This window comes from Rhinolophus sinicus, linkage group LG15, assembly GCF_036562045.2.
Source record: "Rhinolophus sinicus isolate RSC01 linkage group LG15, ASM3656204v1, whole genome shotgun sequence".
In the NCBI taxonomy this organism is placed as follows: domain Eukaryota; kingdom Metazoa; phylum Chordata; class Mammalia; order Chiroptera; family Rhinolophidae; genus Rhinolophus; species Rhinolophus sinicus.
Genome location: NC_133764.1, coordinates 39,753,177 through 39,767,275, shown reverse-complemented (window position 1 = coordinate 39,767,275; position 14,099 = coordinate 39,753,177). Strand labels below are relative to the sequence as shown.

At 49.2% G+C, this 14,099-nt stretch overlaps 1 protein-coding gene across 4 annotated transcripts in view; it reads right to left on the bottom strand.

The window, feature by feature from the left end:
* RPTOR (regulatory associated protein of MTOR complex 1) overlaps positions 1 to 14,099 on the bottom strand; it is a 270,956-nt gene that overhangs the window by 159,482 nt on the left and 97,375 nt on the right. For all 4 annotated transcript variants that reach the window (XM_019735643.2, XM_019735644.2, XM_074319891.1 and 1 more), the window contains exon 4: positions 5,375 to 5,533. In XM_019735643.2, the coding sequence (XP_019591202.2) occupies positions 5,375 to 5,533 (159 nt within the window). The remainder of the gene's footprint in view (positions 1 to 5,374; positions 5,534 to 14,099) is intronic.

The window sequence follows — 14,099 nt, the reverse complement described above, 5'->3', positions numbered from 1 at the left end:
ATCAGATGGTAGGTTTAGCTTTCTAAGACACTGCCAGACGGTCCCCCGAGGTGGCCGTGCCAGTTTGCACACCCCCAGCAGGCGTGAGAGCTCCCGCGGGCCCGCTCCTCCCGCACTCGGTGCCGCCAGTGCTCTGGCTGCCACCCTCCTCACAGGTGCGCACTGCTGTCTTGCTGTCATTTCAGTTTGCAGTTCCTTAACGACATAGGATGTCGGGCACCATCTCAAATGCTCAGTTGCCATCTGTGTATTTCCTGCAGTGGGGTGTCTGTTCGGGTCTCTTGCCTAGTTTTCCATCGGGCTGTTTGTTTACTTGTTGAGTTTTGAGCGCTCTTTTTATACTTTGGATACGAGTCCTTCATCAGCGTGTGTTCTCTCACTCCGTGACTTGTGTCTTCACTCCCCCGACAGTGGGCCCTGGCGTTTTCGAGTCCAGGACAGGGAGCCTCTAGCATGCCCTGCTTTCCACGTCAATTTCTCTGTTTCCTCATTGTTTATATCAGACAGGATGAAAAGCAAGATCACATCCTGCTGTTCACAAGACACACTAACTACAAAGGCACACGAGGCTGGACGCAAAAAGGTGCTTCATGCAAACCCTGGTTGTGGAAGAGCTGGGGCAGCCGTAGGTGTTACTAACCAGAAAACAGACTTGGAGACAAGTCCTGCCGGAGATGAAGGGGACATTCATGACGACACACAGGCCAGATCATCAGAAAGACATAAACCACCTAGAACGTGCATGGTCTTATCATCAGAGTTCAGAATACACAGAGCGGGGCTGCCAGAACCAAATCCACAATCCCGGTCAGAGAGTTGACAGCCTTCTGTAAGTGATACGTTAAAACTGACAGATACAAACTTTCTCACAAAGAAAACTCCACTCATAGAAATTATATTTTTTCTAGTTTTAAAAAAAATGACTACTAATATAAAGACCGGAACGATACTATGCATCGCCCTGACTGAATTCCCATGAGCACCCACAGGCCATTGCAGAATACCTTCTCACGTGCTTGTGGGATGTTCAGAGTTCAAGGCTGGGTCGTAAAATGTCTCAATAAAGTTTGAAGGATTCAGACCATACCGAGTATATTCCCTGGCCACTGAGTTAGATTTATAGGAGAGCTGCAAAATCCTCAAATATTTGGAAATCAAATAACACATTTCAAAAACGGTACCACAAGGGAAAATAAAAATAATTCAAACTAAATAATAATCAAAATATGATGTCAAAATTTGACTACAGCCATGTACAGATAGCCTTAAATACTTGCAGAGAAAGGAAGAAAAGGTTTAAAATTAAAATCTAAATTTCTACCTTAAGAAGCTCGAAAATGATAAGGAAATTAAACTCAAAGTAAAAAGGAAAGAAATAATAAAGACAACAAATCAGTCAATGAGAGAATAGCGATTAGAGAAAGTTAGCGTAGCTAAAATTTGTTTTTTTTGAAAAACTGGTAAAATTGACAAGTCTCTAGCTGGACAGATCAAGAATAAAAGACACAATTAATCAACATTTAGGAACGAAAGAGAGGATATCACCAAATATCCTATAGACACTGAAAAAATAAGGAAATGTTAATAATTTTATACCAATAAATCTAACAAGTTAAATTGACGGAAAATGCCTTCAAAACACAACTTACCAAAACTGATGCAAAGTGAAATAGAAAATCTGAATGGCCCAAAAGCCATCACAGAAATTGAATTCATAGCTAAAAGTCTTACAGCCCAGTTAAGTCAGGGCTTGGTCTTTGGTCCCTGCTCCATTTCCAGCTCCACTTGAGTGTGTGTCACCTTAGAAGGTGCTCAGGGATGAATGGATGAGCAGACACTCTTGTTTAAATATCATTTCATCAGCACAGTGGTTCCTGGCCACTGTGTGTAAAACAGCACCCACGCCCTCTGCCTCACACTTGACTCTTCCAGTGTGGCTCACTGTTCTCCATAACTTCCCCTTTCGTCAGTACGTTTGTTGTCTCCATCTCTCCATCAAAATGTGAGCTCCATCAATAGCAAGGTCGTAGCCTGGGGTCTAAAACTGGGCATCGTGGAATCTAGTAGGTTGTCAGTCAACGTTTCTCAAATTCCATAGCTAAGCTCCTAAAATTAGCAGAATCTTCTACAGAGTCAATGTATATTTTCAGTCCAGCTTTTTTGTTTATTTGTTTTTACTATGTTATCCTGTTAGTTTATCCTTTCAGGGACTCATTTTTCTTTTTACCTGTTATGTCACCAGAGATGAGCCAGTATTTTTCCCAATCTAGATAACCTTGAAATTATAGTAATATACAACCCTGTTTCTAAGCCTTTTCTACCTTAAAAACTATTCTACCTATTAAAATGAAGCAAGCACTCATCAAAATAGACCATATTCTGGGCCATAAAAAACACCTTACCAAATTTAAAAAAATAGAAATGATACAGCATCTACTCTCAAACCACAGTGGAATTAAACTAGAAATCACTTACAGAAAGATAACTGGAAAATTCCCAAAATACCTGGAGATTAAACAACATACTTCTAAATAATACATAGATCAAAGAAGAAACCTCAAGACATACTTTAAAATATTTTGAATTAAATGAAAACAAAAGCACAACTCATCAAAATCTGTGGGACGCAGCAAAAGCAACGCTTAAAGGGAAATTTATAATACTGAATGCATGCATTAGATGGAAAGAGAACTGACTCTGGGTGGTGAACACGCAGTGTGAGACATAGATGACGTATTACAATATTGTACACCTGAAATCTATGTAACTTTACTAACAACTGTCACCCCAATAAACTTTCGTTCAAAAGGAAAAACATCTAAATCATTAATCTGAGTTTCCACCTTTGGAAACTAGAAAGAGTAAATTCAAAATAAGCAGAAGAAGAGAAATAATAAGAATTAGAGCAGAAATCAATGAAATTGAAAATAGGAAATCGACAGAGATAAATCCATGAAACCAAAAGCTGGTTCTTTGAAAAGATCAATAAGATTGATAAGCCTCTAGTCTGGCTAATTAGGAAAAAAAGAAAGGACATAAATCACCAATATGAGAAATGAAAGAGGGGACATCACTACAACTCCATGGACATTAAAAGCATAATATAAAAATACTAGGAACAGGGCAGCCCGGTGGCTCGGGCAGTTGGAGCTCCATACATTGTGCTGCTAACGCCGAGGTCGCCGGTTCAATTCCCACATGGGCCAGTGAGCTGCGCCCTGTACAGCTAAGACTGTGGACAACGGCTCTCTCTAGAGCAGCGGGCGAGAGCTGCCGTGAGCGGCTGTGAGCAGCCGACCAATGACTGACGACTGAGCCTCAGCCGGGGGGTGGGGGTGAGATGGGGGGGGGCGCAAGGCTCATAACACCAGCACGGGCCAGGGAGCTGTGTCCTACAACTAGACGGGGGGGGGGGGGGGGGACAGAAAAAAGGGGAAAATAAATTAAAATAATAGGATGAGATGGCCCAATTCCTTGAAAGACACAATCTACAAAAACTCACACAAGAATAGGCCCATATCTATTAAAGAAATTGACTCAATCATTAATAACCTTCCAAAACATGAGGCCCACCCGGACCTGGGAAGCAATTACAAGGTCTGACAATTAAGTTCACAAACTTGTTGCAACGATTTCACTGACCTTTTTTGATATCAGAGGGCTTATTCATTATGAATTTGCACCAACTTGACAAACAGTTAACCAAGTTTTCTATTTGGAAGTGCTGAAATGGCTGCATGAAAAAGTTAGACGACCTAAACTTTTCACCAACAATTCATGGCTCTTGCATCACGACAATGCACCAGCTCACACAGCACTGTCTGTGAGGGTTTTTAGCCAGCAAACAAATAACTGTATTGGAACACCCTCCCTACTCACCTGGTCTGGCCCCCAATGACTTCTTTCTTTACCTGAAGATAAAGGAAACATTGAAAGGAAGACATTTTGATGACATTTGGGACATCAAGGGTAATACGATGACAGCTCTGATGGCCATTCCAGAAAAAGAGTTCCAAAATGGCTTTGAAGAGTGGACTAGGTGCTGGCGTCGGTGCATAGCTTCCCAAGGGGAGTGCTTGGAAGGTGACCATAGTGATATTCAGCAGTGAGGTATGTAGCACTTTTTATAGGATGAGTTTATGGACTTAATTGTCCGACCTCGCATACCAATTCTCTATAATCTCTTTCAGAGAAGAGAAGCAGAGGAAATAGATCCTAACTCATTCTCTGAGACCAAAATTGCCCTAATACCAAAATTATAGACAAAAATATTACAAGAAAACTGCAGGCCAGTATCCCTTATGAACATAGACGCAAAAATCCTCAACAAAATGTTAGCAAATCAAATCCAACAACGTATAAAAAGAATTATACCCACGACCAAATAGGATTATTCCAGGCATGAAAGGCTGGCTCAACACTCAAAAATCAATTAAGCCATCATCACATCAACAGGCTAAGAAAGAAAAGTCATGTGATCATGTTAATAGACAAAGGAAAAGCACTTAACAAAATCCAACACGCATTAATGGTAAAAATTGTCAGTAAACTAGGAACAGAGTGAACTTCCTCAACTTGATAAATAATATTTACATAAACCTACAGCTAGCATCACAATGGTCAGAAACCTGAAGCTTTCCCACTTAGGTCAGATATAAGTTAAGGCTGTCCCCTGGCACCACACCTTTCCAACATCACACTAGAAGTCCTAGCTAATGCAATAAGACAAGAAAAGGAAATACAGGTGTACAGATTGGGAAGGAAGGCATACAACTGTCTTTGTTCAGATGACATGATCGTCTATGTGGAAAATCCAAAAGAATCGACATAAAAAAACCTCCTGGGACCAGTAAGCGATTATCACAAGGTTGCAGGATACAAGGTTAATGTACAGAAGTCAGTTTTCCTATGTACCAAGAATGAATGAGTGGGACTTGAAATTAAAAACATAACACCATTTACAGTACCGCCTCCCCGCCAAGGAAATACTCAGCTATGCGTCTAACAGAATATACAGGAAACCTACAAAACTCCGATGAATGAACTCAGAGCAGAACTAAATAAAGGTTCTATGAACCAAATCCGTTTCTCTTTCTCACCCAGAATCTGACGTCTTGGCAGTCGGCTGTAGGTCCTATTCATCCACAGCTTCGACTGAATCACTGCGATTTAATTCATTCCCACAAAGCCAAATGCATTAAGATTGAATAGAGACAGTGGGCCAGTTATCTGGTGGGAAGGTTTGGAATCATTTCTACTTCAGTGATAAAAGCTGGAAAAATGATCAGGCACAAGGAGTTGTTGCAAAATGCGACTGAAAGGAGGGTACGGAACAGCGGGAGGTCTGGCATCTGTGGCCTGCGGGTGCGCTCACCTTGTTGAAGACCCAGATCTCGCCGTTCACCGTGGGCCGGGGGACCCCGTGGCCATTGTAGTGGAAGAGGACCCGCTCCTCCTTGGCGTTCCGGCGTAAAGACGTGCAAAGCTTCTTCACTTCGTCCACGGTGGGATCGAGGCTCTGCTTGTACCGGGCCTGTTGCAGGAGAAAACAATAAAGACATTCATAATGGAATCCTGGGGGTGCCTGGCAGACATACTCCATTCTCAACTCCAAGTTTGCATTTAATAGCTGTGTGACCCAGGACAAGGGACCCCAAGGCTCTCCATCTGTAAAACCAGGTCAATGGCTCCTTCACTTAGTGGTTGTGAAAATTCATTCATGCAACCAATATTCTTTGAGAGCCGCTATGAAAATCCCATCCGATAAAGAAGTAAACCCCAGCACATGGTGACACTAAGGAAATGGAACGCCTCTGTGATATGAAAAGTAATTCTCAGAAGCACTGAATCCTTTTGAAAAAAGAATCTGGAACATGGACGAGACAATTTGCTTAAAAACAGAGAACAGTTGAAAAAAAGAAGACAGAGAATGGAAACAAAGTGCCCCCCTCTTGCCCAATCCCATTTGCCCAGCGTGGACCCTTGCTGATGCGTGTAAAGAATTCCTGAATTAGCAGAACCTAAAATGAACATACAAAAATAGAGAACACGATTGTAGGGAACTCCCGTTTATAAAGCAAAAAAGATGAAATCCATCGGAATAAACTTAACAAGGGATGTACAAACCCCAGACAAGGAACCTTTCTAGCTCTCCTGGAAAACACAGAAGTAGGCCTGAACACACAGGAGGACGCCCCCTGCAGAGTAAGACGCCCGTTCTCCCCAAGTTAACCAACAAATTCAACGCATTCCCAACAGATAGAACAGCAAGCAGCTTTGTGAGTTAGACAAGGGGCTACTGGAGTTCGCATGGAAAATAAACATGCAGGAGCAGCCAGGAAAACACCGGAAAGGGAAAGCCAGGAGGGACACTCGCCCTCGCTGTCACCCGGGCCTCCCCGGGGACCAGGTCGGGGCCCAGAGAGCCGGCAGGCCAGGGAGCCACGCACAGGGTCCAGAAGCCACAGCCGTCTCCTGGCTTTTCCGGAGAACAGTTTCATAGTCACGATGTTATGAGCATGGGCCTTATTTCCTAAAAACTGTGCCAGCTTTGAGAAAACCTGAGCGTGGAGGGCAGACCAGCGTGGAGGCAGGGCCACGTGCACGCAGGACGCACAGCGAGGGCACTGGCGCTGGGTGGCGAGTACCTGGGCTCATCAGCAGAGTCTCTATAGTCATTTCCTTGTTGATTTCAAAAAACTTTTCGCGGTAAATCCCCAATAAAAATAAACTGGGAGTAAATCTATACCACAGGGGATGGTGTAGTGGAAGTGATGTGTATGAGGCACTGAAACCACACCAGGAGTCAATCAAAACACCCGCGTGGACAAGACAATCCAGAGCAGCAGAAACATAGTCTTTAAAAACGTGGCCGAATCTACTAGAAAAACACAACTAAAAGGGTTTGCCTCTAAGTGGGGATTATGTTCTGATGTTTAAAAAATAATGGATATGTTTTTAGAAAATATTGCTTTTCTTTGTTACTCTGATAAACTTTCAAAACTTTACTTAAAAAGCTAAATAAAAACCAATAAGCCCAATGCCAGTACACCTGAAGAAAACACTGGCAGGAGGGAGGAAGGTGGGCATCGGAGGGATGGCATCTGAAAGGCCCTGGCTCCCCTGGGGCCGGCACCTCACACAGGGCAGGCCCAGTGAGCGCCAGCTGCAGCCGTTTTTGGAGAGAAGCAGGGAGGCGAAAGGAGCAGAGAGAAGCAGCCTGGGAATGACAACTGCTCCCGTCTGAGAGGTGTCCTAACCCTCCAATCGGAAAAGAAGAGTTACACGTGAGGGAACCAGGAAAACGTGGCCCAACTCTCACAGTAATGGTCCCCCTCCGTGTGACAATGGTTTCGCCTAATTAACATATGCTAATAATGCAATTCCTGACAATATAAAGTGGTGATACCGTATCCTGTACTCCGAAGGTCGTCAGTAGACGCAGGAATATGAAAGCTGCAGGAAGACGAAATTCAGAAACTAAGTTTGGCCCCCAATTCTTGGCACCTGTAAGCAAACTAAGGCGAGGACACAGCCCTGTGCTGAGGCGACAGGACCGGCCTAGCCGTGTCCCCTCCCGTGTCTCTTCCGTGGGGGCCAGAGCGCTCTCGTCAAGTAAGTGTCACAGACAAGACTCGGGGAAGCTAACACGCGAGGTTTGCTGGTTCACCTTCACCAATGAGGCAACGTCATGCGCCTGACCCTGACAGAGGGGAGTGTGCCTCGCCCACGGGGGCTCGGTCGGAGCCAGGCTGGCCCTCGGGGACAGGGGCATGTGGGGTAGGGGCTGAGGACACGGGGGCATTCGCAGGGGGGGAGCCGATGCCTGCCCACCTCTCCCTCCAGCCAGTGCGCATCTCGGCCCGAGCTGTGTTCTGGAAGCACCAGTTCAAGGCCTGTGCAAACTTACTTCCTGGACCCTAAGCCACACACCAGGGCCCACAGGACCCAGGACCCAGGACCCAGGACCCAGGACGTGGAGGTGGCAGTAAAACCCGGGATTCGTTATTTCTGACCTTGGTGCCATCCAGCTCTTCTGGCGGCTGCAACAATGCGTCGGCCTTGTTTTCTTACCTATTGGCCCGAAAGGACACGTTAACGGGACGGCATGAGAGGCTCCGGACGCCAGCGATGTGCCTCCGGGCTTTGTGGGAATTAGTTAATAGTTTTAAGGGCTTTGAAATGAGAGGCCCTAAGTTAAATGTCAGCACCGCACGATAAGCTTTGGTTTCACAACTAGACGTCTGAGGGACAGGAGTGGCTGAGGACGCATCGGGCCATTTGGGGGACTCAGGACCACGTGAGCCGGGCATATAAAACGACGAAGCAAGTCTCGAAAATGCTGCCTATTGTGCTGGGCATTATTTCTCTGGGTCCACATCTCAAGATGTCATAAAATACAGGCACGGAAATTTCAGGAGACACAAAAGAGGAACGGAGTCAAAGAAGGAAGCAAAGGAAGACGGTCCCCAGCGCAGGGAGGGACAGTGTGGCACCAGGTGGCACCTGCTGTGCAGCGAGGGTCTCCTGCCCCAAATGACGCCTGGCCGCTCTGAGGCACCAGGGCCGGGGCAGACCCAGCATTCCCTGAGCTCCTCCCTCCTGCAGGACAGACTTCAGGGGGGGCTCTGCCCCTGCGTGCGGCACAGCCCCTCCCCATCTGGAGAAGCCACAGTAGGGCGGGCGGGGACTCTGCTTGGGGGGTCTGGTCCCTGAGGGGACCCTGAGCAGCAGCCCGCGGCCTGTGCTTTCCGGGGCTTCCTGTGAAGATGATGCCACCCCACCAGGAACGTGAGGATGAACTGTCACTTCCGGCCTCCCACCCTCCTGCAGCAATGGACCGTGCCTCAAGTTCAGGTCCAAGAAACCGAAATGCATGAAAGGTTTTCTCACAACGTCCAGGAAGAACAAAGCTAACATCAGAATTCAGGCCCGTCTGTCTCTGGTCGGGGTCTCAGAAAAGTTTCACCCTACACTTCTCCTTCCGAAGCAGCCTACTTCATGGCTGTGGGGACACTCCGAGAAAATGCCTGTCACCGCACTGGGAAAATACAGAGCAGCTAGGCCAGAGGCTGGAGACAGCACTCCCCACCCAGGCACTCAGGACGCATCAGCTGCCGTTCTCAGCCGTCCACTTACACTGACTTGGCTTCACAACCACTGCGTGAAGCCGTGCTGTCCTCTGTGGCACAGACGGGGAGCTGTCACAGAGGGGCAGCAACCACCACCGCGTCACACACGGGCGTGAGGCAGGGCGCACTGCAAGCAGGGCAGCCTGGCCCGACTCCACGGCTTCACTACTCTCTGCCCTGAAGACACCGAGGGAGACCCTGGAGCTGAGGGCTCTCGCAGGCTGGGGACAAGCAGGGAGCCGAAGGGCCGAGGGCCACCGCCGCCATCCCAGTGCGCTGGAGATCCCAGAGTGCTCCGCCACGGCCCTGGTGCTGGCACACCACTAACGGGCGGTCCCCTCCTGTGGAGGAGGCCCGAGGACCAGCCTTCACGGAGGGCGAGGCCGAGACCTATGCCAAGCACAGCCCATCTCCTGGGGCTGTGGAATGAGCACGAACCAACAGCCTAAATCACTCACCACCACCACGCTTTCCAAATGCCACACGAGCCCCGAAAACACTGCTCCCTCCTCACACGAGTGCTGGCTGCCTCCAAGCCAGATCAGTGACTGCTGGTTACCCAGAACACTCAAAGCCTGCTAGCCTGCCTGGAGGGGACGGGAGGGGGGCCGGGTGCCTGGCCACCGGGACCACAGTCACTGGACACAGGGGTCTGGACGGGCCTTCCAGACCTGCAAGCGTGCACTGAGCCGCTGCCACAGCTGTCCCTCCACTGCAGTGTGATCGTTAATGGGAACAAAAGGAGGGGGCAGTGAGTACACACCCCGCACGGGACCTCACGAGCCGGCCACGTCTCCCGCATGCCCCACCGGAGCCAGGCTGCAACTCACCCAAAGAATGGGCCACCGCTGCATTTCCTGAGAAAGCGACGGCTGCCTGTACCTGCTACCACAGGGTCACTCTGAATACAAGCCCAGGTGGGCTGCCCGCAGGAGCCAGCCCAGCTGCACCCCTTCCTTGGTCTCCAGCTGCAAACTCCCACCTTCAGCTGTCACAGCCGCATCCTGGCTAATCCCACTTACTTACTTCTCAAAGAAATATCTAAGTTCTTATTAGAGTTCTTTCATGTTGACCTTCTCTGCAGGGGCAAATCCGACTTCCAGGTGGGATGTCACAAGTCTGGGAGCCAAGGACAGGATGAGTCCGAGGGCAGGGACCTCCCCACGTCCCCAGCCTCCGCTCCATATTCAGGGCGCCTCCCAGGACTCGCACTGCCTGCTCTGTGGGGTGTTTTCTGGACCCCGGTTTGCATCATTTCACTGCCCTGGCAGAACACCCTGGCTTCTCTCCACGGTTACTCAGCAGCACAGCTGGCTTTGCACCCCGGGCTGGGGACCGGCGCTGCTTGTGGCCGGGGCGCGCACGCCGGGAGTCTGAGCCCGAGCCCTGCTGCACGCACCCTGGGTGAGAATCCCGAGGCCGGCACTGGGGCACTTCTGGCGCCACGTGTTACCTTTGTGAACCACGCTACACGGTCAAAGCGAGCTCTGGTGTCTGCAACTCCTATCTTCCCAGTAAGAGCAGTTTTACATGAAATTCATAAAATCACTGCTCCTCTTTCCGTTATGTGTTATTCAAGAACAAGTCTTCCTTCCTTTCTTAATTTGCAGAAGAGGCCGGGGAGAACCAGCACAGCTGCATTAGTATTCCAAGTCCAAAAATAGAAGCCCAGCTTCTCGGGGGCCGGAAGCCACTTCCAAAGTCCAGGGGCTCCTGCAGTCTCTGCAGCCACTTACTGTCCTGCTGTCCTCAGCAGGCAGCTGTTCTGCCACCGCCCACGGGACACGTGGCAGGTCTGGGGACAGGCGTGGTGGGCACAGCAGGGGTGGGGCGGGGAGGGTTCTGATGCACGGGACGGATAATATCCCACAACACCTCGCAGCATGGGGGGCCACAGTCGATGGGTGCTCTGACCCAATGTCAACAGTGCAGTGCTGACCTTGACAAAAAACGAAGTTTGCATTCTAATGAGGACACGCTGACTCTAATTTAATGAAGTAAAAAAAGGCAAGGTGGAGAAAAATGTGTGTAATATACCGCCATTTACCTAAAAGGGGGAACAAATGTGTGTGTACAGATACATTCACACACGCACCTGTTAAGTGTTTTAACGGTTACCTACAGCAGGAAGGAGGACGCAGGGAAGAGGGGGCAGGACGACAAGCCAGGTTTCTCTGAATATACCTTGTTTCATGTGCCTGACTTTGGAGCCACGAATAGTTTACACAACTATAAAGCAAACTTAAAATTTTTAAAAGGCAGTCATTAAAAATCATAAGTAAAACGCAACAGATAAACTTAACTGTGCATCCAGGAGGACGAGCTCTCCCGGGTGACTTTACCAGGGTCATTTGGCTCCACGTCTATGTGCTGACGTCAGCGAGAACTGCAGTGCGCACCCCGGGCCCGGATTCCGCTCCCTAAATACCATTTCCCACTGAAAGACACCAGGGCTCCTTGGAGACTTGGCTGAGCTCAGGCTTGGGGCAGAAAATGGACAGAACGAGTATGAAACACGCAGAACTGTCACACCAGAAAGGAGAGCGGGGGTCACAGACGCCCAGGCCCGTGTCAGAACGACTCGGGAGCCAGTGTGAAGAGGCTGCCATGGGCCAGACGAAGCACCGCCAGCATCACCCATGAACAAATGTAACAGGTGAGCGTCCGCTGCCCGTTACCTGGACAGTCACACACACACCCCCTGCTGGTTACCGCGGGGAGAAGCCCACTCATTTTGAAATCCGGTAAAGAAAAGAAAATAAACACTGACACTGGCTTTCCTGTATGAACGACCCCTCAAGCTGCCCAAACGACTGCCGGGAGGAGCCTCTCCTTACAGAGACATCCGGGGTAACCGCCGAGGAGGGATGAGTGACAGCACCGCCTCGCCAGTCTCTCAGGGCGGACCCAGGTGACCACCACCAGTGGCTCCCACAGTGGCTCAGAGGGGATCGAACTGGCACCCTTGGTGCCGTCAGCACCACGCTCTAACCAACTGAGCTAACCGGCCACCCCCACACAGGGTTTTTATATAGTTTAATTCCCCCCTTCCTGTTCTTCTACATTGTTTCAGAGGCAACGTTTGGAGATGGGGATGTAAGAAGACAGCCCCCCGTCACCAGCTGCCCGGCAACCCCCATTCCTTGTGTCTGTGACGCCTGGCGACCACTGATGTCACGCTGACGGCGAGGTGATGATGGCAGTAAATCTTACGTAGTCACCTGACGCGGTAAGAACAACATCCCACGGAGAACAGACGGGCTTCATTACGAGGGTTGGTTTGGTATCATTTTGTAAGGTGCTAAGGGTTAGGATTCAGGGAAGGTTTCCAAAGGAAGGGACATCAAAGATGGCACCTGAGGCCTGACGAGAGTCTACCGGGCAGAGGCGCCGCCCAGAGAAAGGCGGGCGGGAGCCAGCGAGTGGTGGTCAGTGCTGTGGCTGCAGGAGACTGGGGCCACATCCAAAGGGACGGTCCAGGCCAGCTGAAGAGTTTAGGCTTGGTACTGGGGCCCATGAAAGGCCATTAAAATGCTTGAAGCCGGCCCACGTCCCTCTGACAGGAGACCTGTAATGTCCCCCGACCTTAGGGATCACTGTCCAGGGTGGGGTCTTTACTTTTGCTATCACACTTCAAAAGTATCTCTAAGAACATGATGTGAAAAGCAAACATTAAAATGACAAGAAAGAAAGAGGTACCATTATTGCCACAGGTAAGGAAATGCTTCTTTTCTTGTCACAATAAGAGCTTTCCTCACAATGAGCTCCTGTCACAACAAACAAGCGGGAGCACATTGCAGATTCTCCCTAAGGCCCAGCCTGGCCTCTGAGGGAGCCAGGCCACCGCTGTGTCTCAGGAGGCTGCACCCAACCCCTCCGTCATCTCCTGCCCCCTTCACGCTTCAGTTCAACGACGACGAGGGGACCGCGACCCAGTTAATGCTGGCAGTGCCCGGGGCCTGGGCTGGTTCTCCCGGGACCAGAGGGGCTGCTGCTGTCTGACACGCTGGCCATTTTCTCTTCCTTTTGATACTATTTCCTATCGTTTAAATCAAAGCGGAGGTGACTCTGTCTCCACAGTGACCCACTCGCTCCCTCAGATTCCACTCACCACTCATCTTTACTTCATCACTTCTTACCTACCGGAACTTTCCGTGTCAATAAAGTAGAAGCCGGTCATGACGAGTTTGCAGAGCCTTGGAACTTCCCTGCCTCTCACCAACACGAGGATCACTGACCTGTAAGTTTCTAGAATACCTGCAACTCTTAGGTGAACTTAGCACCAGCCACCTATATGTGTACAGTGACTTATCGCTGCAAACGCCTGCACTTGGCATTAGGCGCTCGGCTCTTGTATCTTTCAGGTTGTGCCTCAGACTCTGCGATTCAGTGCGATGCATGTGCTCAAAAACACTCCACCATACCAGCCAGTTTCCAGACGAGGACCCGGAACTGCTGCATCCCTCGAAGAAACAAGCAAGGAAATCGCACATACAGTGACAAGAAGATCACAGGTGAGAAAGTGTCCAGCGATGTGGTGACTTAGGTCCCGGGCTCCACTCACCCCACAAATAAGGGGAAATGCTTAGAGTGGGAGCAGGTGCATGGGGGGGACACCTTTGAAACACAGGGATGAGCTGGTATCGTCTGCAGTCCCAAGTGGCCTGGTGGGCAGGAGGCGACACTCAAGGCCCACACCAGAGACAGATTTGAAAAATCAGAATGTCACCACAGAGGTAAAACAATGAAATCTATGAAAGGGGTTAATAGGAAAAGTTTGAAGAACACACTGAGAAGGTACAACATAGTCTTAATAAGATTGGAATAGAAGAGGGAATAGGACACAAGCAATATTTGAACAGATAGTGGCTGTGAAATTATCAGAACTTACGAAAGACGCCAATACCTAAATTTTGGATCCCACTCAAACTCAAGCAGAACTCACACTGCACATATTACTGAGCCTGT